A 26,661-nucleotide genomic window follows, 5' to 3' on the forward strand; every position below is an offset into this window, starting at 1 on the left:
GATAAGGTTTTACTCACCAATGTAATTGCTGAGATCCGCGAACATGGCAACAGCCAGTAAAATAGACCCACAGGGTAACAAACATTATCAGTAAGACGATCAGACAGACTGGAAAAACATCTTATCCAGATTATCTAACCCACTCTAGGACAAGCGAAAGTGAGTCCACCTGAAATGTTGGTAATCCCTCATTACCCGGGAAAGCATGGAAGACTTGTAAGTAAAGAAGGCTAAAGGTAAAGCAGGAAGTGGCTCTGTAAACTGAGATGGATGTTTACAGCTGACAGTTTAGGGAATCATTTTATTGTTTGCCTTCTTTTTCCACCTCCAAATAAGTTTGAGTAACGCGTTGGTTTGTTCCCATCATGTCTGACTGCTCGTTTTTCTTTACCTGTCAGACTTCTTTTTCAGTTATCTCAGCTATTACCTTGTTGAGTATAATGTTATTATTACTAATAGGAATGATGGTTAAATCCACAGATATTAGACCCAGTTGACGAGTTATTTAAGTGGTAGCATACTGTTTCCTACTTAATGCAGTTAGCAGTTAGGAAAAGAGTAATAATGAGTAGGGTTTAAAAACTGTTCTAGCAATCTACCAATAAATCAGTTATTTCCTGGTCTTGCTTCACATTTCCAACCGACCGACCGAATGAACAGGATTTCAAGGTGCAGCTGTGGGAGACGAATGTCCGGTTTGGGGGCCTCAGAATTGCGTCTCTCTGCTTTTTGCAGATGACGTGGTTCTGTTGGCTTCATCAGACCTTCAGCATGCACTCTGGCGGTTTGCAGTTGTGTGTGAGGTGGCTTGGATGAGGGTCAGCACCTCCATGTCTGAAGCCATGGTTCTCTGCTGGAAAATGGTGGATTGCTCCCTTCAGGTTGGGATGAAGTTTCTGCCCCAAGTGAAGAAGTTCTCTCGGGCTGTTCATGAGTGAGGGAAGAATTGAACGGAAGATTGACAGGTAGATCAGTAGGGCGTCAGTAGTAAAGCAGCGTTGTTCCTGGAAGACCATGGAAGACAACTAAAGTGGATGATCACAGAATTCTTTCCTCGGTGAGGAAGTAGCTGCCAATAGAGCTAGGTCACTGTCGTTCATTGATGATGTGACTGCGGATAGAAGTAGCAGGATGAATTCTGAAGTGTATAGGGCTTTACTATCTGCTCAGATTCAGACAAATGCTGTAAAACTGATAGGGCGGTGCTTCACAGTGCAGATGGATACTGACCCAAAACATTCTGCAAAAGCAACACAAGAGCTTCTCAAGGCAAAAAAACTTGAATAATCTTCAATGGCCAAGTCAGTCACTTAAACTCAATCCAACTGAGCATGTTTTTCGCTTCCTGAAGACAATACAGAGGGCAGAAGTACCCACAAACAAGCAGCCACTGAAGGAGGCTGCAGTAAAGGCCTGGCAAAGCATCTGAAGGGAGTAAACTCAGCATTTGGTGATGTCCATGGATTCCAGACTTCAGCCAGTCATTGGCTGCCAAGGATTTTCTCCCAAGTATGAAAAGTAATCCTTATATATAATTATGTTGGTTTGTCCGATTACTTTTGAGCATCTGAAAATGACGGACTATGTATAAAAATGGCTGTAATTCCTGAAAGGTTAATGCGATATTTTAGTTAAACCCCCTTGAATTAAAGCTGAAAGTCTTCACATCAATCACATCTTGATGTCTCCAATTCAAATCCATTGTGGTGGTGTACAGAGGCAAGAGTTGGGGAAATAGTTTCACTGTAGCCCGGAGACGCCTAAGGATCTCCAAGGCGAAGCAGGAAAATGTTTCTGGGGAGAGGGACGTCTGGACTACCATTCTTAACCTGCTGTCACCGTGACCCGACTTCAGATATGTGGCAGAAAATGGATGGGTGGACGTCACATTTCCATGTCACTCGCTATTTCAATGATTAAAAAGTTAGGATCTCTGCATTCTGATGGAATTTGGAATGACTAAAAGGATTTTTTTTACCTGACCCTCAAAACGTGGTTTTATTTGTGTATGTGTGTGTGCGTATTGTGTTGTGTAATGCATTACTGGCCACATTCTATACTTCGTGCAGAAGCTGTTTTCTGTTTGTACGTGGGCGTTTGTCTAGAATGGTGTGTGTGCGTGTGTGTGTGTGCACGTGTGTGAGTGTGCATGCGTTTGAGTGTGCGCGCGCGTGTGTGTGTGTGTGTGTGTGTGTGTGTGTGTGTGTGTGTGTGTGTGTGTGTGTGTGTGTGTGTGTATGTGTGTGTGTGTGCTGGAGGAATCCAAAGCGGGATTTCATGCTGGTAGAACATTTAGAGCCTTCCGTAACAAACTTCTTTAGTTGCCAGTCACAAAGCCATAGTGACAGATGTAACCTTTCTACAAAAAGCCACCACTGAAAAAGTGACGTTGCTTACATCTCACTACAGTTGCCTTCTTCCACTGACATCATATTTAAATTCAATTCTGTTGGCGGACAAAATACTGTCTTTCCTGTGTTTGTGATGTCTTTTTTCTTATCCTTGTTTGTACCGACTGTTGATGTCACTTAAAAACAAAAATGTTCAATGTCGACGTGTTTAGTGGTAGCTGTTAGTTTCCCGTGTGCCTCTGGGCCAAACAAAAAATAACCACACTGCAAGCTCCAACATCCAACTACCAACCTGTCGTTCCAAGCATCTAAAGGAGCGATGGACAGAGCAGAAATCCTAGAGAAGAAGATGGGAGCATAGGAGGGTAGAAAGCAGAGTAATCCAGACATTAAGAAATTTAGACACACACACACACACACACACACACACACACACACACACTACACACCCCTTAATTAGTTTTGTTACAAATTAAAAAAAAAAAGAAAATGTTTTCCTGCTTCCTCTCTTTTTCATCTTACTTTGTGTCACAGCCTTTTCCTTTCCTTTCAGTGACACAGAACCATGACCTTTACATCTATAAACCCCTTCCCCCCCCCGCTCCCCTCCTCTCTCCGTCTTACCTCCTGCAAACGCTGGATGTGTTCTCTGCAGGTTTCTAAGTCACTGTCACCAGGAACCACAATCAGTCCCAGAGGAATCGCTGGAGATACAGAGGAACAAGACAATTATCCAGAAGCACTTTCATACCTACTTATACAATGGTGTTCAACTCCAGCCCTCAGGATCCTGTGAGTACTGCTATTTTTGATTCTGCTCATCTAGCAGCGACAGATGTAGACATGGGACTCTGGATGAATGTAATTAATTAAATGATGGTATGGACAACCAGCAGCGCTGTGGGTGCTGAGGACCAAAAAAAGAAGTACCAACAGCAACCTGTCAACTGATGTTCAATCTGGCTACACTGAGTGTTTTGGGGCACAAAAACACAGCTGCATTACCTTGTTATTAGACTTGAATATTTCCTCCGTGTGAAAGAAAGAAACAGCTTATAGGAAAGGTCAGCATCAGAGCTAAATTACAAGTCAAGGGGGACTTAATTTTCTGTGTTAAGAGGTTATGACGTAGCTTTGGAACCTATATACATGTATGTAGCTACTGTAAACCTGTGAAGCCAGTGGATTGCTCACATTGAACAAGGAGCAGTTTGAAGAAAGACTCCCGATTCTGCTGCTTTCCACTGACACACATCTAACAAAGACATCTCCACCGCTCTGCCACCATCGCTGCTACAGTATCACAGCGAATAAAGGAACATAAACATGTTGATTGTGCGGGAGTCGTGTCCTATTCAGTGGTGAGCCAGTTGGAAGTTACATCATTGTAACTCCAGTCCAGCTCTATGATTGTTTGTAAGGCCCACTGATGCCACATCACAAGACCACATTTTACAATTTATGTCCAGTGCCAGAATTCAGGGCCAAGTTGATGTTGGCACTGGTGTCTTTTATTTTATTAAATGAGCCCCACCAAGCTGGCTCGCCATCAGTAAGCCAACACAGGTCGTTGAAACAATAAAGACTGCTCCCCGAGGAAGCGCAGGCTGGCCGCCTGCTGCACCACCACAACACTGCTGGCTGAACATCACACAGCTCGTTGTGCTGGAAGAGCTGTCAAACCAAGCGAGGAGCTCCTGAACCCAGACACCTCTCACTGATGCTAAATACCTCTGTGAGGCAAAACAAAGCCTCCACTGGGAGCGAACAATAGGAACTTCACAGACAGAAAACCAATCAGATTTTAAGATTCTAGAAAAGTGTTGGCTGTTCACTTTTTCGCCAATTCCCTACTCTCAAGATATTTCTCAGGGAGAGCAGAGCAGTTTATCAGGCAAGTGAATCTTCAATTAATCACCACAACACCGCTTTCATATGGCAACTATTGCATTCTTTTCATAGATTCTCTAAGGGCGCTCCTTTTTTAACTGGTCTCTTCAAGTGGCGCACAAGTAGCATCTGATTGGTTGTTGTGTGTGGTGATGTTACACGCACGGGTGTGTTTGTAAAGACAGCTCATATGCTCATATGTAAATACAAATGCTCAAGACTTATGTAACACAATATGAAAATGAAGAAAAAGTGAAATGGGCCGAACAATGTCCAGAGACATTGTACATACCCGAGCTGAAAGGACAAGTGATTTTTGAATTCGATATGATGGTCGATATATTAGTCGAGCAGCAGAAAATTAATTACCAACAATTTTGATAAATGTCATCTGTTACAGAATAGTGCCAGAAATTCTCTGGTTCCAGTTTTTCATATGTAAAATGGATCTACATGTAAATGTAGATGAATAACTTTGGATTTTGAACCGACCAAGTGCAATTATTTCACATTACTCGCAGAATGTGCAATAAAACAATTTACATGCAGTTGGCAGTTTTTTAGGAACGCCCAGCTAAAACTAATGCAGTCTAATGCAACGGTCCTGTAATAAATCGTCCTTGGTGATGTTTCTAAGGTTCAGCTTGTATTGGACCTGTTTTAGAGAGGCGATGATTCATCTCTATGGTCCTTTGGGAGGCTGCAGTTTGTGGTGCCGTTGAGCTGTACTGTGTCAAATGGACAGGTGTTTCTATGGTTTTGTCCACTCTATTTATATCAATGAAGGTAGGCTGCATAACCGGAAAAAAAACTCTCTGTATAATGCAATAAAGTAAAACAGCACCACAAACTGCAGTCTACAAAATGATCAGACAGCTGAACCAGCATCTCTCTAAAACAATTTGAACAAATATTGAACATGAAGGAGGATTTATTGCGGGACCGTTGTATTAGACTGCATTAGTTTTAGCTATGGGTTCCTAATAAACCACCAACTGTATGTGTGTATGTACATAAAGTAATCACAGAAGACGTGCAGTAACATCATCCCACATTTCACATCTTGTCTTATTACCAAACTTTTAGTTTACAACTCACAATATAACCTGCTACAGCTTTTAGAATTAATGGTGTTTCCTTCCTTACCTTGCTACTTTAACCTTGTTATTTCTATATATCTGAATGACTTGGCACCTGATTGAAAATGAAGTAGCAATTTTGTCGTCACAAACAATGACTCATAGCTCTCTTGCATATCTCGATTCTCTTGTTGGTCGGAAAAAAACAGTAATTTGCCACCTGTTATTTTGAGAAATTTGATCCAATTTTTTTGTAAGCTTTTAATAAAATCTTTTTGTATAATTCTATACAGATACTGGACAATATGAAAGGTCCATCCAAATCTCTATTAAACAATTTTCTAACAGCGTCTCAGAGAAATGGCATTGAGATGATACAGCCACTGACAATTCAGGGTGTGAAGCATATGTTTATCATCTCCCCAAATGTGACACAGCCATGAGTCGAGAGCAGTGATTGATTTGCATAATGAGGAAGCAAGTCAAACTTCGGAAAGCGAGAACAAAGGATGGGGTATAAAAAGTGATGAAGATCATTTAAAACTAACACTTTTGGATTAAAATGAAAAAAAAAAAAGAAACATGTAATTACGAATTATTTATATGAAGTAGAATGAATTATGTATCCATGTACATATTTCCACCAGGAAATATGTACTTAAATTCCAGGATCCTGTACAGAATATACACATGATATGCAAAATACACACAAAATCAACCATGTCTACATTTACAACAATAGAAATAGTTCACAGTATTACGAAACGTGCTGTTCACAATATTGTAAAAGGTAACAGTGCCACCCTATGTCGAAAGTCTGAACAGAAACTAACTGACTACATGTGTGCTTTTGCTGAGCCAGCTGAGTGTAGCTGTTCCTAATGAGAGGGACACAGACAGGGGTGGAGCGTTCTCCTTCAGTAGCCATCAAACATCAGCGATGCAGTGGCTGCTCACTGTGTGTGTGTGTGTGTGCGCGCGAGTGAAAAGCATGGAGAGACGGCTGAAAATGATCTCGTTGACCTTCACATCACTGCTCCGCCCTCTAATCATCGAACAATTTTATTCCCGCCTCAAGCTGAAGGTGCGGCTGTCATTCAGGTACATCGACCTGCAGCTTCATCACCCTGCTCAGCTCCGCGGCAGACGCCTTGACCACATACTGACAGACAACAAGCGGCTAGTGGAAAATGGGATCTGATAGAGCACAATCATCTCAGAAAAAAAGTTCAGGAAAAAAAAAAAAAAAACAGAAGTTTTGTCTTTGAACAGCAAAGGAGTGAAGCTGAACCATTCTGCTCCGACTAAATTGGATCATTTGATCTGCAAATCATCAGATCTACAATTAAGGCTGGACAATCTGGTTGAAATCAATATCACAATATTAATAAGAATATTTTATTTCACTAACCATTGTTGTGTATTTAAGCCTGTTGCTTTCACGCTCCATATATTTTCCTTGTCTTTCGTGTTATGAATTACACCATTCCACCATTTACAGGCCACAACTCCTAGTCACTCTCTCTGATTTCAGCACATATTGGTACATATATTCCCTGGCTTACTTCAACAAATATGGCTAGTTGGAAGTTATTATGCATGTATTTAATACATTCATTTTCCAAAAAGGTTTTTGGTTATTCGTAATAAGAAAAGCAGCACATCATAACTGAATAAACGAAATCAACTGTCTGAGATGTGTGTGTTTTGATTTAAATAACGCAATAAAGCCGTTTCAGATAAACTCCTGGTGTCCCGGCGCTGACTATATCACATTAGCAATGTTCACTGATTGCAAACACGGCTGGCACCACTGCACACATGTGGGTTTGCTTACATGCTTGTCGCAGTTTGTCCTTGTCGTAGTGCAGAGCCTCATAGTCACTCATGCTGATCCTGCTGACTCTGATCCTCAGCCTCTCCGGGACAGGCTGCTGACTGAGACACAAACAGGAAAAGGCCACTTTTTAACAAATGAACCGCTATAAGTCGTACATGCACAATGCCCAGTAGAAGGCTCAACTGTTGGAAAAGAAAGTTGCGCATCATAATGCTTACTCATTGAGGTGTGGTAGCGAGGTCCGTCGTTTGGTTTTCTGCACCATGTTGGCCTGGTTTTTGAGGCTGATGTGGATGACAGACGGAGCAAGTCTGCACGGTTCACCATCCACCTTCCAACAAAACCCATCAACCAACCAATCAATCACAAGAAATAGGATAATACCCAAACTCCTTCAGTGGACGTATTTAGTCATCATCAGTGAAGTAGTGTGGTCGTTACTGGACAGCTGCCCGGGGTGAATGATGGGTGCTTGTGTAAATATGAAGCAGGATGAGTGTTGCAAATAGTGGCGCGACAAATAGGAATGGGGTTCAGTGAAGCGGTACAGTGACAGTGTGTACCTGTACTGGGAGAGGTTTTGTGGTTGTGAGGGTGACTTCTCTGCACTGGTTCAACCTTTCACCATGACCTCCGACCTGGAGAGTAGCCTGTACACACACGCAACATCTCACTTAGCAGTTATTTATTACATTATGCTGTGCTTTTCCACTATTTCCCTTGTGTCATCGGATCCTCCCACAAATGGATGATCATTAAATCGCAGGGTCCAGTTTAAACTGTACCGTCTGCCTGTGTCATCGTGAGATTAAAGAGCTCAGCAGCTGTTTTTCTGAAAGACAAAATCCTTCGTTATCTCTGGAAAAACCTACGAGCTCATTTAACAAAACCTACTGCTGTTCCTTCCAAAATCCTCAAACACTCGGACCATCTGGGTGGAAAAATATTCTGCCCACTGCACCAAAAAACTGATGTTGTTACTGCTATTACATGTTTCCCAAGTTGTGAGACAAAAGACGCTAGCTGGAAATAACAACTCATCGCTTGTCCTGTACAACATGAGACAGAATATTTACATGTAATTATGTACCAGAATATTAAATATGTAAAGTCCCATTAATATAGATAAACATAATTGATAATAAAACTTGAATTTTTGGTTCTTGTCATACAAATCGAAGAAGATTTGTCAGGTCCAACTAACATCTTTGTTTGAACTAGAAAATACAACTTTTGAAATAGTTGAATAATCTTTATCGGATAGAATTTGTCTTTGAAGGTTCTGAAAATACCATTAAATATGAGTGTTGCTGCGAAAATGATACTGAGATGATGAGGACGCATGTGAGGCCGAAACAGGGACTGTTGCCTACTCCATGTTAATTACTGTACATGTTATCACAAATTAACACCCTTGCTAAGATTACGTTTATATCTACAGTATATTACTTAAGTAAGACAAACTTTCAGCTGATAGCTGATTGTCCTTCTACAGATTATGGACGCTTTCCTTCCCTGGCTACCAGGTCAGTTGGAGAGCTCCATACCAGTGAAGTCATAGTGAATCCGATGACCTCGATGTATCCGTCATCGTGGCGTTGAGGTTCATAGTCGTGATGTTCGCTGGGGTTTCCCCAAGGCGTTGTGCCTGCACAGTACCTGAAACAAACAGCACACACGCAGGCATTATCAGAGGCAACAGTAACACTCATCCTCATCATCATCTGATTCGGTGAAAGCTCCTTAAGTGTGACTTCAGGATCAAATCGGTCCATCAGACCTGTCCCCAGCCCTGCATTGAACTCCTACACCGACAACAGGGACGTACAGCGGCAGCAGGGTTTATCGCACGTCAAAGTTCCAACACTACACATGTTCAGCAATTTACCAACAGTAATAAACAAGATTAAAAAGCGGTTTAACAAAGATTGGTGGCTTTTTTACCCTGAGTCATAAACAGCTTGGCTCCCAGCAACAAAACACATTCCAAGTGAAATAATTCACTCAGACAGCAGGAAAGGAATTATTGCTGTAGCAAAGGCGTATTCACAGTCCTGTTTTCCCTCCATGTTGGAGACTGAAATCTGTTTATATACTGTATTGAAAATATAAAATACAAACAGCTGCTGTTTTATTACTGTACACCTTAAATGACTAATATCCTACTTTACCACTGGATGGTAATTGGGCATTACTCTTTTAAAACAGCTGCTCTTGGATACAGTTGTTCATCCTGCGGGGAGAGACGAGTACAAATATGTCCCTTTTTATCCGAATAGTCTAGTAAATCAGGAACTAAAGTTCCTTCCGCTCCTTCCTGTTTGCGTTTGCACCACGTTTGAAGAACTGCGGAGATGAGACTGATTAGACTGGTGGCAAATAAAAAAAAAAAAAATCTTACAGTCACCATGATTTGTAATTTTTGGTAGAGATTTCCAAGGCCGATTCCAAGAACCGGTACTGGGGACATTCTGGGCGTGTTTTAATGGATCAGTATCAGCTCAAAAAAAAGCTGATCAAAATCTAGTTCTTTGTCTCCCATATTCTATGTCTTTTGTCCACCTCAGCCTGCTGGTGCTGCCAATAATTTAAGCTTAAACTTCAATAATTTAAGCTATATATACTATAAATGTTTTTATTAATAATCATATATATTTTTTAAGGATCCTGGAGCTCATAAAAAGGTGCGTCAGATTGAGTAGCTACAAATCTCATTTCAATGTGTTAAATCCGTATTTAATGAATTTCAGTAAATACAAGTATAAGATCTGACTGGGTTTGGGCAGATACCCAATATTACAGGACTCGGCTCAGGATTGTGGCCAAGAACAATTGATCAGAACGTCTCTCATTTGGGGCTTTCTATGTACGCGTGCGTATGTCAGCAACATTTCCCCCCGGTAAAGTCCACCAAGATACTTCGCCCAGAGCAGGACCTTTTTTTCAGGCCTGGAACTACAGCAGTGACGAAATTAGCACCCCTGGTTCCTCCAGGTGAAATGCAAATAAGGTTCCTGAGTTCCTGAAAGAAAAAAATCTTCCTAAAGAGTAGTATTAACAGCCAGACATGTTATTAGTTTTGGCCTAAAGGCTTGGAATAAAATCCTTCAGCTGTTTGTGTATTATTTTAGTTTATGTAGTTGACTTTGTTTAAATAACCAGTCAATGTTAAGTCAGTCTGGAACTGAATGAATCCAGAGTGGAACTACAGACAGAAACTACAACATGTCATTGAAATTCATTTTACACTTCTGGGAGTTAAGTAATACAGTGTAACTTCTCTGAACTGTGTGTAAGAAGTTACATAAATTACTCTCATGTTTTGGAACAACTTCAAGGTTTTAATATGTTTTTTGAATTACATGGTTTTCAGATCAACGCCACTAGAAACCTCGGCATGTGCACTATTTCCGGAAATTCAGACTCAGATTTCATGGTGATGATTCAACTTCTCAGCAGAAGTTGCAGTATGTACCAAATTTGGTAAAGAAAAAAATTAGGAGAGCACAACAGAACAATAGCTGACTGTTATTCTATTAAAAACTATGTAAAATGTTTTACTGTAATGATAAAAAGTATTACAATTATCAAAAGAAAACCTGCTCTAGTGACATTTGTCACCACCGTCAGACAGAAATCCTGACGGAGTAATTTAAAATAAACTTTTCTTGTGTAAAGGTTCCCTGCTAAAATCCACTGCTTACTTTCGTACTTTAGTATATTTTCATTTTTCACCAATTCTACTCTGTTCATGTGCCAGACGCGTTTTGTCCCAGTTCTCAAGAATCAGTGAATCCTAAAAGAGATACAGACCGAAAGACGTCAAAGTGGACAAAACCCAGCAAATGAACACGAAACCATGAGCAAGCCGGGCAACGGTGTGTTAGTACTAACAGTAGACGTGGTAGAAGGTGGCGTGGAAAGTGGCATCAGTAGGTAGGAGGATCACAGCACTGATTTACCTGGGGATGTTGAGGAAGACCAGACACTGCAGCTTCAAGTCCTGAACCTTTGATGTTAAATCAGTCCCGTCACACTGGAGACATAGAGAGAGACAGGGAGAGCGGAGAGGGAGTGACTCAGTGTTTTCACATAAACGACTGGCGGTTTGATTGACAGCTACTCACCACCACTTTGATGTGCTTAGACAGGTCTTTGGAGCTTCCCATCAAGAAATCTGAGAATGCTGTCTGTATGAGAGAGAGACAGACGAACAGACAGACAGACAGACAGACAGACAGGTGAGCAACATTCTCTCAGAGGAGTGCGTCATTAAAGCCACAGCTGGATGCAGCCAGCTTCCACTGTCCTCTGGCAAAGTCAGAAACAGAGTGTTACACCCAAACTGCACCCTTCACCACCGCCACAGTTATCAGCCAGCTGTGTATCTCTCACCACATTTCTATACAGCGGCCTGACCTGAGTCACCGCCTGTTTACCACACATCTGACACTTGTGACGCACCCTGAGAAGCGACTGGTGTTCCTCAGACCTTATACCTCAAGGAATAATTGATGACCCCGACAACATTTCAGTGACACAGCTGCTATGACACTGAGACACTAATAACGGAGGTTCCTCACACTGAAAGTCTTACGTAGTTTTGGTAACTGTGGTTTCGGCTTTGGAGATTTCACAGTTTTCTCAGTTGCCCTGGCACGGGCACTGCATGAAAACCGTGATGCTCAATACACCGTGCGCAGTTCTCAAATCTGTGACGCATTTCTTGTAGAAGCCTTTCTTCAATTGATCCAGTGATGCGATGTGTTAGCCTCCGTGATCCAAACGGAAGGGACTGCTTGCTCATCAACATGCTCACCGCGGGAATCCTGACATGCAAAGTATTTGTGCCGGCTGTCTCAACCTCTCAAACATAAACCTTCCACAGGCTTCAGTCATTAGCCGGTGTCGTAAAGAGAGTCGATAACTGAATTAAAAGATTCATCTGTTAATAAAACGATCACCCTCAAACTGCAGCACAACTTATCACACGCGGCTAATTTTAGTGTACAGGTGCAACAGAGTGTAGGACTCACATATACTGAACATGTACATAAATCGGAGAGGGAAAGCGGCTTGTTCGGGTAGAAGGGACAGTTCGTCCGTACGCTGAAAAATCGCTCTCCCCCTTCTCCCCTTGAACATGCTTGGTCAGAGGGGGAGCCGGACACAAAAGGGCTCGGGCAGGTCAGTCTCCATGTTGCTGTGAGAACCTCACAGCAGAGACATATAGCGGAGGGTTGAGTCAGTTTATTCTTTATTTATTATTCAGTCGTGGAGAATATTTGACTGCGTGGTAGGCAGTTCAAAAAGTCGCCTGTTACACTGCCACAGTTCCTTGACATCCAAAGTTTGAAAAATAATAGAGACTCTGATAATCCAGTGGAAATGGACGCATTACAGCTGGTTACCTTTGCCAGCCGACACTGAGTAATGTTTGTATTCACTGCATAAATTAGCCTTTATGTAACGTGTTCTGAAGAGTAAGAAGGTGCTTGTGACGTTCATTTGTACCTCTCCTGTCATTTAGCATTTTAGGCACATCAAGCGCTCATGTTTGCCAGCCGGAGGACATTCATAGTTCAAACCTCTGCGGGCTGTGTTCAGACCTTTTGTACGACATAGCGTAACTGCTAACGGCAAAAGCTGCCTGCACGCTCAAGATATTTCATTAACACCCCTTTTGGCACGACCTGGTCTCAAACAGAAATTTGAAATTCCCTTCACATTTAGTGACGAGTAACAGGCCTTCTGTTCAGCTAGACTAGGCACAGCCCGTCACCTTCCCCATCTCCGCACCGGACTCAGAGACCGAGAGGATGGCGATCTTCCATCAAAGAGAAACCTTTTACACAGTGGTGTTTAACGGTGGTGCACTCACCCCAGCGTAGAACATCTTATTCCGAAAACGACTGTTAAACTTCTCTGGGTTGGCCTCTAAAAAAATGACAGACAGAGGGACAGTAAGTCAAAAAAGGTTTTCATATATATGTATACAGCAAATTAAATGGAAAAGCAGAGTTTTAACAAATTAGCATTGTTCCCATAATCTTCACACAGCAATTACAATGTGAACAATATTAAGGAGCCATTGTTCTGTTTGCCAATATGAATGTACCTCTTGATTCATGGAACTCTAGAGTCACACGGGCGTCAAATCCGAGACTGAAGTAATTGTTGAAGACATCTAGAGGAAGCTGAGGGAGCATACACACACACAGACATAGAAACACACCAGTTACATCTGGGTTACAAATCTGATCTTGTTATTGTCAAAAGCGTTGGTCAAGAAAAAAAAAAAAACTTGTGATCTGCTGGCGACCGGTGGTTTGCCTGTGGTACTGCAACCACCGGGTTTCATCACGGGTCGCGCGCTGGGCCAAAAAGGTTTTTCTCCTGTACACAATCGTTCGGAAAGGTAAATATATTTTTCACATTCATATGTGGGGGGGCCAACAGTGAACGCTTCAGCGGTCCGCTCAGGGTCCATGGATACGATGCCTTTGTTTGCAAGCGTGCGTATGTGCACTGACCTTATCGGTTTGTTGTTCATCCAGTTCAGCCCCTGCGCTGTGGTTGGGTTCAACCTTTAGATTCCATCTGTCTAGCTGGACAACGGTTCCATCCTCCACATGGGACAGGATCTTGGACAGAGGTTCATCTGTATAGCCCTGGAAAAACAGGCAAAGTGCCATAAAGCACATGGGTACATGTGCACACATACTGTATGTGTGTGTTAATCTAAAACATGATTTCAAGTTTGAGGGGGACAAAATCAATTCAGGACAAAGGGAGGAGTCAGAGGATTTGTCAGGCTTAGCACACACCCCTCCCCAGTTGAGGGTCCTGGCGAGGTCATTTCCTGTCCCAAGTGGTAACACAGCAACAGGAGGTTGAGGGTTCAATGCCTGTTCATCGAGACTAGACAGGATCCAGCCCACCTGGCTCCACAAACACACACACAGAGAGATATGCAGTCACACAGACAGAAGGCCGTGTCCTTCACATCCATCTATCTCTCTTAAAGAGGAAGTTTTCAGTGTCCACCGACTCCTCAGCCGAATACCCATGAGCCTCATCAGGGTTTAACTCTGTTTTTACCATTAGCTCATATGATCAAAAACGCCATGTCCTCATATTTCATTAGAGCTGCAACGATTGATAGAAAATGAATCCTGAACTATTTTCATAATCGATTAATTGTTTTAGTAATTTTTCTCAAAGGTGAGAATTTAATGCTTTTCTTCGTCATATATGACCGTGTACTAAATGTCTTTGGGTTTTGGACTGTTGCTCAAATAGAACGAGACTTTGAATACACCTCCTCGGGCTGTGGTCAATTATGACCGGCATTTCTCACTGTTCTCTGACATTTCATAGGCCCCACGATTAATCGAGAAAATACTCCGTATATTAATCGATAATGGAAGCAGTCGTTAGTGGCAGCCCAACTCCACCTTTAGTGAAATACTGCACAGACAGACATTGTAATCACCGTCCCACATTCCACAGCCTCTCCATCTAGCAGTGCAGTGGGTGTAAACGAGGAATTTATGATGCTGTGCACTTTGTTTATTTCAGAGATACATCTTGGATGAGGCCCATCTTGTCTTTCCAGGATGCAGGAGGGAAGTTACAGTTGTCGTCTTTGTGTTCAGCAGCCAGATTTGAGACTACAACTATCGCTCAGGTTTTAATTTACAACATGCCAATAAATGTTAACGTGTTAAATTTAAGATTCTCTTGAACATCCACAATGTGGCGAGTGCCAGCTTATTTTTTCATTCTTGGTCTTTTTCTATTGTTCTAGTTACCCTTTTTAAGTTTTTAGCAATTTTTAACTATGTTTTCATGTTTTCTTGGTGTTCTCTATCATGTCTTTTTTCTACGTGAAGTTTTCTCATTCCAGTTTGTATATACAAAGATGAATAGTAAGTGTTAGACTGCACAAATACATTTCTTATTATACATTTATGTGTATACTAATGGTGCGATTCTGTGAGTGTGTGTGTGTGTGTGTGTGTGTGTGTTACTCCTCACAGTGCCGTCTCCTCCGCAGGCCAGGATCCTCAGGTTGTGGACTTTACGATACAGCTCCAGGCTAGAAAGAATTACGCCGGTCAAACATATCTGACATCACCAGTAGATGTTTACTGCTATCTGATGTGTGTGTGTCTGTGTGTGTCTGTGTGAGTGAGTGAGTGAGTGAGTGAGTGAGTGAGTGAGTGAGTGAGTGAGTGAGTGAGTGAGTGAGTGTGTGTGTGTGTGTGTGTGTGTGTGTGTGTGTGTGTGTGTGTGTGTGTGTGTGTGTGTGTGTGTGTGTGTGTGTGTGTGTGAGAGAGAGAGACCTACCCCTCCTTTGGTCCTCCTTGGCTCAGGTCAAACACCTGTCTGGGGTTCAGATACCACATGAAGGACTGCAGGATCTTAGTGCCCTGTCAGACAGAGGAACAAACAGGAAATTGGAAGGCTAGAAAGTCACTAAACGAACCCAGAATCTACTTACAGTACAAGGACTGGGACTAAGACATTGTTTTGTAACACTCAAGTCCAGTCCAGTCCCGTGTTGAGAAAGCTGAGAGAGGTGGATCCAGGTCCACGTCCTAATTGTTGGGACTGTGTTCTACATTAGGCATAGCGTCAGTTTATTTTCTCCTCAGGCTGAGAAATGGGACCAAGTCTTTCAACCTGATGAAGGGCACAAGTCGAAAATCACCAGTCTGACAATAAATTTGTTCTTTATACAGCAAGTGTTGCTTGAGTCTTTACCTCTTCAGACCAAGACATAAGGCCCACATATCAAGTAAATGAAGTCTCCGGGCCCTGATGTCAACGTTGACATCCGTTTTCAACTGCTTTTCAGTTTTGTCAAATTGAACCTGAAATCATGAGCCTCTGACTTGAGTCACGTGACTTTGACTCTAGTCAGACTTAAGTCCACACCTGTCTGATTTGCTAACTGACTGGCTTCAAAACTCGTGGGCTGTTTTAGTGACAGGTGTAACTGCACAGTTAAGAGGTTTGACTAACTTGCTAACTTGTTTCCCGACTGAACCACTGCGCAAATGGATGACTGACTGACTGGAAGACAAACTGATTGGACTACTTGACTGACTCTTCTGCTGAATGATTACAGTAGTTTACCAACTGGCTGACTAACTGCTTTGTGACCAAGTGGACTGGTTTTTTCATGAATACCTGGTTTCCTCCGCTCTTGGGGTTGACAAACACCAGCAGCGGTTTCATCAATGGGCAGGGGATGGGTCGGATTATAAACGGCTTCCACTGTCGTCCCTCCTGTCAGCAAAGAAGGTGATCTGCTCAGAGCTTCGATTTTCCATTCAGACTGTTTAACCGGGGACTGGTGTCCAAGCCAAACATTTAGCCAAGCACAGAAGCCTAACAGCTTTTTAGCCTTCCATTTCTAGTTCTGTGAAGATTTCCTTTGACAACTGAGAGCACAAATTTACCACAAATCATTTCCCTAAGAAATATCTTTAAATAAGCTTTTATCCTTAGGAGAGTTTCACACAGAAAGCAAAAACACTAAGAAGAATTTTAAACACATGTGACTAAATAGTCGTTATAAATAGATTACAGTATGCAGTACCAGCTGAGAACAATAATTTACATATTCACTGCAACATTAGGTGGTTGAACAATGAGGATGACTTTAACCTTGGCTGAAAAACTATGACAATGACTATGAGCAGAAAAAGCAGCCGCATGGTTGATGATTGGCGTTTTCTTTCTTTCCGTGCGTGTGCAAGAGTGTGACATTGTCATTTGAATCTACGTGAGCAGGAACTGCTGGAGTTAACTGAAAGAAATTGCCTTTAAAAGCTGCGGTATGTATTTCCACATGGGCTGATTCATCTGTTCGCTGAGAAGGAAAACATTTCACATGCCCACACAGCACCTGGCGTGACACCCAGAGTGATAACAGCCTTCTTTGGAGGCCATTTCACTCATTGCTCTCGATGTGGCCTGTTTTATCATTAAAAAAACACAGTTCCATGCTTTTTCTTCTGAGATAAAACCTATCTAGAGCTCATGTGTACTTTGTGCTGCCATTTGAATATAACACAATTTATCCCCATGAGGAAATCTGAACAGTGACTATAATAAAACTTCTGTTACAACCTGAACTCATGGGAGGTAATTTGTGCACCAGTTTATAATTGTCAGAAACAAAGAAACAAAAGCACTGTAAGGAGAATTTCAAACATTTGTTGTTTGTCTCAATTGTGTACCTTTACCATGTGGCCAGAGTTGGCCCAGAAAGAGATACAGTGATATCTTCAAGCTCTGCTTCTACAGGACCACAGAATAAAGTGCAGGACTGACCTCTGCTCCTTTCTTGCTGCTCTTCCTCTTGAATGATGTTCTCTTCTTCTTACTCGACTTCATGGATGACTGTTAGAGACAGAGCAGAGACAGCGGCTGCAAGATCACTGCACGTTGATTTGGCGGGGAGCAGCGAGGAGGATGTGACGCAGCCTGTTCTCTTAATGAAGGAAACAGTTTTTGCCTTTCCCCAAACAAATAAATGTGATAAGAGATCGTCAGCACATCCATATCCATTATTCTCAGCATGTTTCCATGTTGGAGATGTAGCAGCTCAGGATTACATCATGCTGACCAACTCACCGGAGACTGTGAAAAGTTTCAATACACTTTGAATCAAATAAATTTAAACAATTAAAAGAGGAATGTCTACCTTCAAGTCTCGAGGACAAGAGGTGCAGAATATTATTCTTGTTTTATTTTTGTGGCATTTCTCAAACTTACAAAACTACACCTACTGAATATACAGCACTATGCTATACAATGCTACAGTAATAAGATGTAGTTATTTTAGACTGGCTGTCAATTAAAATCTTATGTCAGGACACCTCAAACAAAACTGTCTTCACCAGTTGGGTCTAAATGGTTACTCTTGGTATCCTGGCTAGACTCTACTCTTAAGTATCTGCAACAACAGCCACAGCGACAACTAAACTGACTGATGGGTCCGCTTTGCCATATCAGGACAGGCTAATACTTTAGCCGCTTAGCAAAGAGTAGAAGGTTGACTGGGTCTAAGTCATCTTCTCTTTTTCTTGGTTTACATGTGGCCATTTCACTTCATATTCATTTTTGCTATGTTATCTGCAGCTTTTAGGCCTGACATGTCTGTTGTTCACAGTGGGTACTTTTCATTGTTGACAGTGGGTGGATGTAAGTTGTATAAAGGCGAAGGACTTTCAGTCTCGGCTGTGATTTTGCTTTAACGTTTCACAGGAGCGTGGATGTACACCGTCACATACTGCAACTAAAACACACTCCTGCATGTATGACGTGGCGGTGAGTACTGTCTCTGATCCCCATAAAGGCGAACCAGGTTAAGGGTGACTGACAGCAGTGTTACCTGATGGCGTCGGACCCGAATGATCCATGTGGGTGGAACTATGAGGGCAGCGTGAGCTCCTATTGGACAAGCCTCCTCAATTTGCTGCAGCATGAAGCAGGAAACCTTGTTGTGGTACTGGGGGGGGGGGGGAATACACCATCACAAAACAAATATTCACTGAGATCTATGAAACAGAAAGACTATAATTTGTCAAAAAAAAAGAAAAATGATAGCATCCGAGTGTAACTCAGTCCTTTTTCAAAACATACTCACTGCCTGTTTGCACCAGGAGCAGCTGATGGCAACAATCTCTTTACTGTGGAAAGCAAACTTTTGCTGGAAGCCCTGCACAGAAAAAACAAGGGCAGACGTTCTGTCGTGGTTCGTGGTTTAATTTCTGTTTAGTTTAAGAGGTATTCAAGCAATTAAGGATTCCATACTTTCATACATTTGGGGGGTTTGAGAGAGAAAGAATGTTTTTACTGTACTATGTTACCACCCACCTTTCCACATTGTTTACATTTGCCTTCCTGCCGTCTCCGATGCACCCAGTGATGATGCACCACAATGGGCTGAACGCAGACAAATGACAGAAATAGAATAGCTAACTTTTATAACACTGAATCCATGACCACTTTTGAATATGAACAACATAAAAAATATGAGTCAAAGTGAAAACAAGGTGAGGTTTGTTGCTGTAGCTCTTGCAGTTTCTGAGATTTCTTTGTTGGTTCCTGAGCTTATAAAAAGAAAATCGGCCCCAAACAACAATTCAACAATCTGGAGAAAGAAAAATCCAGAACTCACCTCGCGAATGTTCCTTGAGCCGGATTCTCTGAAAGACGGTTTACACCTGAAATTAATCTGGAGGAGAGCAGAGGAATAGTAGAGAGGTGGAGAGGAGTAAATACATAGATGATAACTGGGCTTCTACATCTGCTGCACAGACCACACTGGTTACCAGAAGAGGTTATAAGGTAAAAGCATGGAGCTCCAGAACAGATAGCTGTTAACACGTGGACACACCAGTCGAGCCATGATTGGAATGACTCCAAATTATGAGGTTAGCAGGTATAACGTGTTTCAGGAGAAAAACGCAGTTACGCCAAAGAGAAAAAGATGTGTGACTGCAGCAGTTAAACTGGGCTCCGCCTCCAGGGGAAGCACCATGACTCCCAGCAATGACGTGTGCACAGAAAAGGAAAAACAGAGCAGGGACACCACCAGACATCTGTGACTGCCAGGCTAAACGCTGTGAGGCCAACCAAACTGCTCTGTGTGCCCTAGAGAAGGCATACAGAACAGGCCTGTGATCTGTTATGATTCATTGTGATGACAGGTCTGGACATCCCTACAAAACATGGTTCAGCCTGGCATATCACAGACCTAGGTGGTATCCACTTTCTCATAATGAATAATGCATCAGTTGGTTAATTACTTTCACATGATTAATGGCATCCTATTAACGTCATAACATGGGCAACAGCTTGATAGAGTTTATGATGTCAAATAACCTGGTTACTCAATAAGACAACGTCTTTTTGTTTTCTTTGGTTCTTTTCTGAGACTCAGACTCATGAATGCATGACGGGGTCCATCATTCACAGACGCCCGTTCTTCAAATCCACAGAAATGATCTGAAAGCTTCCAACGATATCAAATCGACATACTCGACCTTCGGAAAGTGTGTAGAAAACAATGAACAAGGCACGTGGAATATTTCCACATAGCCATTAAAAACATGGGGTCTGAGCTTATACTATTTCACTCAGTAGAAGCATCATATGCTGTGCAGTGGTTTCAATTATGTATTTTGGAAAAACAAATCACGACTGCATGTAGTGTATTTCTGACACTAATTGTAAATTGAAATAAACTTCAGATCAAATACTGGGTCATGAATGAAACAGGTTGTAACTACTCTTATCAGAGGGGTTTATACAGGCGGCTCCCTCTTTAATGTGATTTTGACTCACTGTGTGCTTTTGGTCAACAGTGTTCCTCATGATTCTGCTTCCTGTGGACAATCATGTTGACTAATGTGGGCAAATAAAACCATATCAGCTATAAAGAGCGACACACAGTTGCTTCAGAAAGTATTCAGTCCCCTTCACTCCCCCCCGTTTTTAATCACGTGACCTAAGCCTGGAATGTCACTCATGGGAGAACAGGTGGTTAGACCTGCCCAAATCTGTCAAAGCATCCACTGGGAAAAGGTCAAAGGTCATGGACCAGTAGTCAGTGGAAAGAAGAGGATCTAGGGAGACAATCACAGCTCACATCAGAGACCGTCTTCGAACAGAGACAGGAGCTGCGTCCGAAAGCACTCCATATTTACTATATACACCAATGAGCCAAAACATTTTGACCACTCACAAATGAAGCAAATAACGTTGATAATCTTGCAACAACGGCACAGGTCAAGGTCTGGGATATATCAGACAGTGAGTGAACAGTCGGTTCTCGTAGTTGACGTGTTGGATACTGGAGAAATGGGCAGTTGTAAGCACCTTTGACAAAGGCCAATTCGTTATGGCCAAATGACTGGGTCAGAGCATCTCCAAAACGCCAAAGGCTCGTGAGGTGCCCCCAGTCAACGGTGCTGACTACCTACCGACAGTGTTCGGAGAAGGGACGGTTGTCCAAGGACAGACAAACCATGAACCGGCCCATCAGGGCGTCAAAGGCCACCCTATCTGGTCTTAACCGACACATTAGCCGCAGACCAGGCTCATTAGCGTCGCTCATTATAGTTACTGTCTGCTGTCTCAATTCTCACTGTTAACTTTATATCCTGTAGACCTTCAAAAATATCTACAGTGGAAAAAAAAAACATGTCCCGTAGCATGTACACCTCCTTCTCCTAAAAATCCCACACTGCAATGTGTCACATTTTATGGATAATTATAGTCATGCAACACCGTAGCTGTGATGACACAAGATGTCTGTGATTCGTAAGTAGGAAGAAGTGAATGAGCAAGGGACAGATTTCTGACGAAGCCGGGAGTTAGAATCTCCCCCCACATACGACCACCTGTTGTCACCTGACTGAAGTTCCAAACTTAGCTCAGAGCCACTGAGCTATTCAAACAGCAAAGTGTATCTGTCGGTATAGAGTGCGATGTGGTTGAAAGATTTTTTTTTGTCAAACAGCCATACCACATTCTCGGTCAGCACTGTAAGCTGTTTTGGCCATCCTGACTTCGTATCTGTGACCAGCCCTGTTGCCTCCACCTCCCCTCTTTCAGAAACTCACCTTAGTATCATATCCCTCTCAGAGATTTTATTTCTTTGAAACCAGCAGCGCAAACCCATAAACCTGTCAGATTGATCGTACCACTTTGATCAACAAGAAAATTAGATGAAAAGACAGAAGATTCTTCGTGATTTGAGGAAAAGAAAATGATTAATGATGTTGCAAGAGCAAAAGAGGAATTTTTCAGAGGTGTGTCTCCAACCCGGATTAGATTCCAATTCAATTCACTCATTTTAAAAGTGGATTATCCTCAAACATGTTTGCCTTTAAAGAATAAATGCTCCATCTGCATTTCCCATATTCTGTAGAGATTTTATACATACATTTGTCCCGACCTACAAATATTCTTTGTTCTATTGTTGCAGCAAATAAATTGTCATCCTGGGGGAAACACTGACATCATTTTGTGCACGGGTTTAATTATGAATGGATTGAAGTGATATCCAGACACCCCCTCTGGTCTGTGTATTTCTGTCATATTGAGGGTGACAGATGAGGAGAGAGGAGAGAAAGGAGCTTTGTGTATCTCACTCTGAAGCAGGGGTCATTGAGAGGAAAGGTGGCCTCCAACAGAATGGCTCTAGAGCTGGGAAACTGCAGGTTAGACAGGAGGGACAGTTAAAGATAACCTGCTGTCCTCTGCTTCAGAAATGAAAATGAATGAAATGGATTAAAAGTGAAGTGGAATAAATAAAGAATAGTTATCAGGTGAAAAGCAACCATCCTTGGATCCATTTTTAGATTCTTTTCAGGAACGAGGGTTTAAAGTAATCCTCCTTTCCACTTCTCTCTGATCTTGCACTCATCCTTGAAGACTAAAATTTTAATCCTTCTTTATTCTTGCCTCTTCCACCTTTTGTCCCAGATGAAAGATGGTTTAAAGGTCCCTCTTTAATCCTCTCTTCGCCACCTTTATCGGTCTGTGATCACTGAAGTTTTACACCTGCGTCATTATGTTTCTTGTCTCCATAAAGTAGATTTAAAGGGTGAACATCTGGACTCCCTGGGTCAGTTCACTTGGTAAAAGCATTGTGAAAACATCAGAAAGAGATATTACCTTCTCCAGTTGTTCTATACAGATGGTGTGGGCGACGATCTTACAGGCAGCACACTTCCTTCGACTGACAGACTTTTGCTAGAAAGAAAGCAAAAGAGAGGGAGAACATGATCGGTTTTGAAATAAGGAAAAACAATCACAGACATAAAATCACAGGAATAAGGGACAAAGGTGAAACAACTTGTATTTTGTCCAAGAATAATTTAGTTTAATTTGTTCTATGATTCTAAGCAGCTAGGAGAAGAGAGCAAGAGAGTAAGTCAGTAATGCCATCTTTGACCTCTGGGGGTCAGTCTTGTACTGCAAAAAAAAGGAATGCTGTCAACTGAAACCACCACAGACACTGTACATGGGAATGATATGACATGGTATCAATTTTAGAAATTTTTTCAAATGTATTATAAATCAAAAAAACTTAAATCTCTCTTTTACAAAAGTATTCAGACCTTTAATTCAGAACTTTGTAGAAGCTCCTTTAACAGCAATTACAGCTTTGAGTCGTCTTGGGAAAGTATCTACTGGATTTTGGCAGTTTATTGCATTCTTCCTAGTAGATCCTCTCAAGCTCCGTCAGACTGGATGGGAAGTGTCTGTGAACTACAGTCTTCAGGTCTCTCCACAGATGTTTTATGGGGCATAAGTCTGGGCTTTGGCTGAGCCACTCAAGATCAGTCAGAGACTTATGTTGAAGCCACTCTAGCGTTGTCTTGGCTTTATGCTTCAAGTCATTGTCTATCTGAAAGGTGAACCGTCGCCCTAGTCTCAGGTTGTGTGCAGGTTTTCTTCAAGGTCCTCTCTGTATTTAGCTGCATTCATCCTTCCCTCAGCTCTGACCAGTCTCCCTGCTGCTGAGAATCACACCTACAACTGCCACGACCATGCTTCACCGTGGGGTGGTCTTAGCCGGTTGATGAACAATGCCCCATGTTCACCAGACATAGTGTTTGGAGTACTGTGCAAAGAGTTCAATTTTTGTTTCATCAGACCAGAGAATCTTTCTCCTCATGCTCTCAGAGTCCTTTAAATGCTGTTTGGGAAACTCCAAGCTGGCTGCCTTTTACTCCAACTGACTCCCGTCTATCCACCCTACCATAAAGGCCTGATTGATGGAGTGCTGCTGAGATGGTTGTCCCTCCGATGGGTTCCACTATCTCTGTGGAGTATTTCTGTTACAGTGACCATTGGTTTCCTGGTCAACTCCCTGACCACGGTCAACTCCCTGTCCACGGCCATTCTTGCCTTGTTACTCAGTTTTGCAAGATGCCCAACTCTAGGAATTGTCCTGACAGTTCCAAACTTCTTCTATTTCACATTAATTGAGGCCACTGTGCTTGTGGGAACACTCAAAGCTTTAGAAGAGGTTTCATACCCTTGCCCGGATTTATGCCTTGCCACAATTTTATTGCTGAGGTCTACAGATGGTTCCTTGGATATCATGGCGCGGTTCGTCACCACACCACAATTTGGAGAGCAACAGCAAAAGGTCTGAATACTTTTGTAAAAGATTTAAGTTTTTGACTTTTAATAGATTTGGAAAAAATTCTGAAAACATGTCATTGCTTTGTCATCACTTTGTGATTCTTGAGTGAAGATTAAAGGGAAAAATGGCAGTTTTATCAATTTAAAATTAAATCTACAACACAATAGCATTGTAGATTTTTTTAACAAGTGTGCAAAAAGCGAAAGGGGTCTGAAATAATGTCAGGTGAACCTGTTCCACAGGCCAAATGAAGCCTGTGAGATGTGGATGAAAGTTCCAAAAAGCTAGTAAGTAGATCTTGGAGCAAGGATCTTTAATTATTTTGTCACTAATAAGGTGAATTTGAAGCTAACATAAAGTCTTTTCAACCCAAGCCCTTTAACTCATAGCATCAAGTTTTACAAGCCCCACTCCCCCTACACATGCCAGTATACCAGCGCAAATTACTACCATAAATACTACCAGGTTACAGTCCCACCAGTACAGCCACACTACTGCTTCCAACGCTTGTAATCTCATCCAATCGTAGGAAAGCCATTCTGCATACTCCCCAGGCAGCACCTCTCACAAAAATGGCACCTGTAAATGTCAGTTCACTCTGCAACAAGTTCCTCATTTTAAATTATTTTGATTTAACCCATATATCTGTTTTTTTTTTATTTCTCACTGTAAACTGGAAAAAGACCTGGTGAAATCAGCTCTTTTTTTGAGTTGCGTCCTCCAAAATACAAATATCTTAACTAACTGCAGCTTACTGGCCATGGTGGGGTCCTGGCTTTGGTTTTTAATGATCCTTTTACCTTTAAGCCCATGTTGACTGACAAACGTACATATAAAGTTTAGAATTTTTACTGTAGGAGATTGACCAGTCAATTCCAGTACTTTGTGCACTTATGTACACACCCCCTAAATTCAACAAGGATTTTATTGATGAATTCTCTGCCTTTTTGTATTTTATGGTTAATTAAATCTGATAACGATTTAATTTTAGGTGATTTTACCGTACACATTTCATCTCCATCTTACCAACTTGCTCAGGATTTTCTACATTTTGTTTCTACATACAACATCCAGTTAGTCGTGGGTCCTACTCACGTACATGGTCATACTCTTGACCTTATTTTAACTTTTGGCATTTGGTCCCCAATGTCCAGATAAACAATGTCTGTTAATTTGATCTCTGGCCCATTATGTTTTCCACCTCGCTCCTCTCCCACACTCCTAAACCTAGCCTGTCAGGAAACTATTCCGGGTCTATTCCCGTCTCACTGCCAGGCAGTTTTCAGATGCCCTCTTCACTGATCTCCCTAAAGCTCCTTTTGCTGGTCTGGGTACAGAAGAACTGGTCACAGTATTCAATATCACTTGCACCTATATTCTTGACTCAACTGCCCCGTACAGAGTTAGAAAAGCAAAAATCAAAGGTCAGCCCTGGTTTAACTCAATAACTCATGCAGTTTGGCAGGAATGCAGGACGCAGACCATAAATGACAAACTTCAAGTGTCCAACCAGCATCTGAGTTAGTATCTGTGTAAAATTACCAACAGTGAGAACCAAATATTTTTCTGATATCATCTTCAAACACACTCATAGACCCAAAGTTTTATTTAATACAATACAGTACTCAACCCTGCAGTCACAAGTTGTCATGAAGCAACCCTAGATACTCGTGAATATTTTTCCTAAGATTCTTTCTTAGCAAAACTATATGATCTCGGATCTCACTGCCCTCCTACGATCCGTGAGAGTTAAGCTTATGCTCCTCAGTTCACATCAACTTTGAACGGATTTCTCTCTCCTCTTCGGCACATCTTATCTCACATATGAACCCTAGTACACGTCCCTTAGAAATGATTCCCTCTCACCTATCTCCTGTGGGTTACCACAAGGCTCCAAGTTAGTCCCCATTTTATTTTCCCTATATATGCTTCATTTGGGGTCTATTTTCAGAAAATAGAATATTCCTGACAACCAGCTGTACCTCCTGCTTAAATATTGTGATCCCTGCAGGGTTAATTCTCTTCTAAATTGCATTGAAGATGTAAAATCTGAGATGGCAAAAAGGTTTCCTTCAGCTAAATCAAAAGAAACTGAGGCCCTAATCTTTGGCCCTGCAGACAATTCCGCAACCACAACCAATGCCCTCGGGCCTCTGTCACTGAATGTCGTTCCTGTCCGTTAAAGACTGGTAGATGCTCATATTTCCTCTCACCTCGACTAATGCCATTCTCTCTATGTAGGAATCAGTCACTCAGCCCTACCTCGCCTGCCGCTGGTTCAAAATGCAGCGGCGACGCTCCTCACCGGTACCAAGA

The 26,661-nt window shown here is 42.1% G+C and overlaps 1 protein-coding gene across 5 annotated transcripts in view; it reads right to left on the reverse strand.

The window, feature by feature from the left end:
* LOC120798004 (diacylglycerol kinase zeta-like) overlaps positions 1–26,661 on the reverse strand; it is a 100,695-nt gene that overhangs the window by 52,240 nt on the left and 21,794 nt on the right. For 3 of the 5 annotated variants that reach the window (XM_040141892.1, XM_040141889.1, XM_040141888.1), the window contains 22 exons: positions 22,866–22,943; positions 22,340–22,402; positions 19,360–19,416; positions 19,056–19,124; positions 18,826–18,897; positions 18,571–18,687; positions 17,508–17,576; positions 16,359–16,457; positions 15,513–15,595; positions 15,201–15,261; positions 13,988–14,101; positions 13,694–13,831; positions 13,279–13,357; positions 13,042–13,097; positions 11,288–11,350; positions 11,123–11,196; positions 8,708–8,819; positions 7,724–7,810; positions 7,379–7,491; positions 7,158–7,258; positions 2,976–3,055; positions 2,644–2,688 (listed from right to left, as the gene is read on the reverse strand). In XM_040141892.1, the coding sequence (XP_039997826.1) occupies positions 2,644–2,688; positions 2,976–3,055; positions 7,158–7,258; positions 7,379–7,491; positions 7,724–7,810; positions 8,708–8,819; positions 11,123–11,196; positions 11,288–11,350; positions 13,042–13,097; positions 13,279–13,357; positions 13,694–13,831; positions 13,988–14,101; positions 15,201–15,261; positions 15,513–15,595; positions 16,359–16,457; positions 17,508–17,576; positions 18,571–18,687; positions 18,826–18,897; positions 19,056–19,124; positions 19,360–19,416; positions 22,340–22,402; positions 22,866–22,943 (1,830 nt within the window). The remainder of the gene's footprint in view (positions 1–2,643; positions 2,689–2,975; positions 3,056–7,157; positions 7,259–7,378; positions 7,492–7,723; positions 7,811–8,707; positions 8,820–11,122; positions 11,197–11,287; positions 11,351–13,041; positions 13,098–13,278; positions 13,358–13,693; positions 13,832–13,987; positions 14,102–15,200; positions 15,262–15,512; positions 15,596–16,358; positions 16,458–17,507; positions 17,577–18,570; positions 18,688–18,825; positions 18,898–19,055; positions 19,125–19,359; positions 19,417–22,339; positions 22,403–22,865; positions 22,944–26,661) is intronic. The other 2 variants (XM_040141891.1, XM_040141890.1) reach the window with 2 other exon arrangements.

This window comes from Xiphias gladius, chromosome 13 (assembly GCF_016859285.1).
Source record: "Xiphias gladius isolate SHS-SW01 ecotype Sanya breed wild chromosome 13, ASM1685928v1, whole genome shotgun sequence".
NCBI lineage: Eukaryota > Metazoa > Chordata > Actinopteri > Istiophoriformes > Xiphiidae > Xiphias > Xiphias gladius.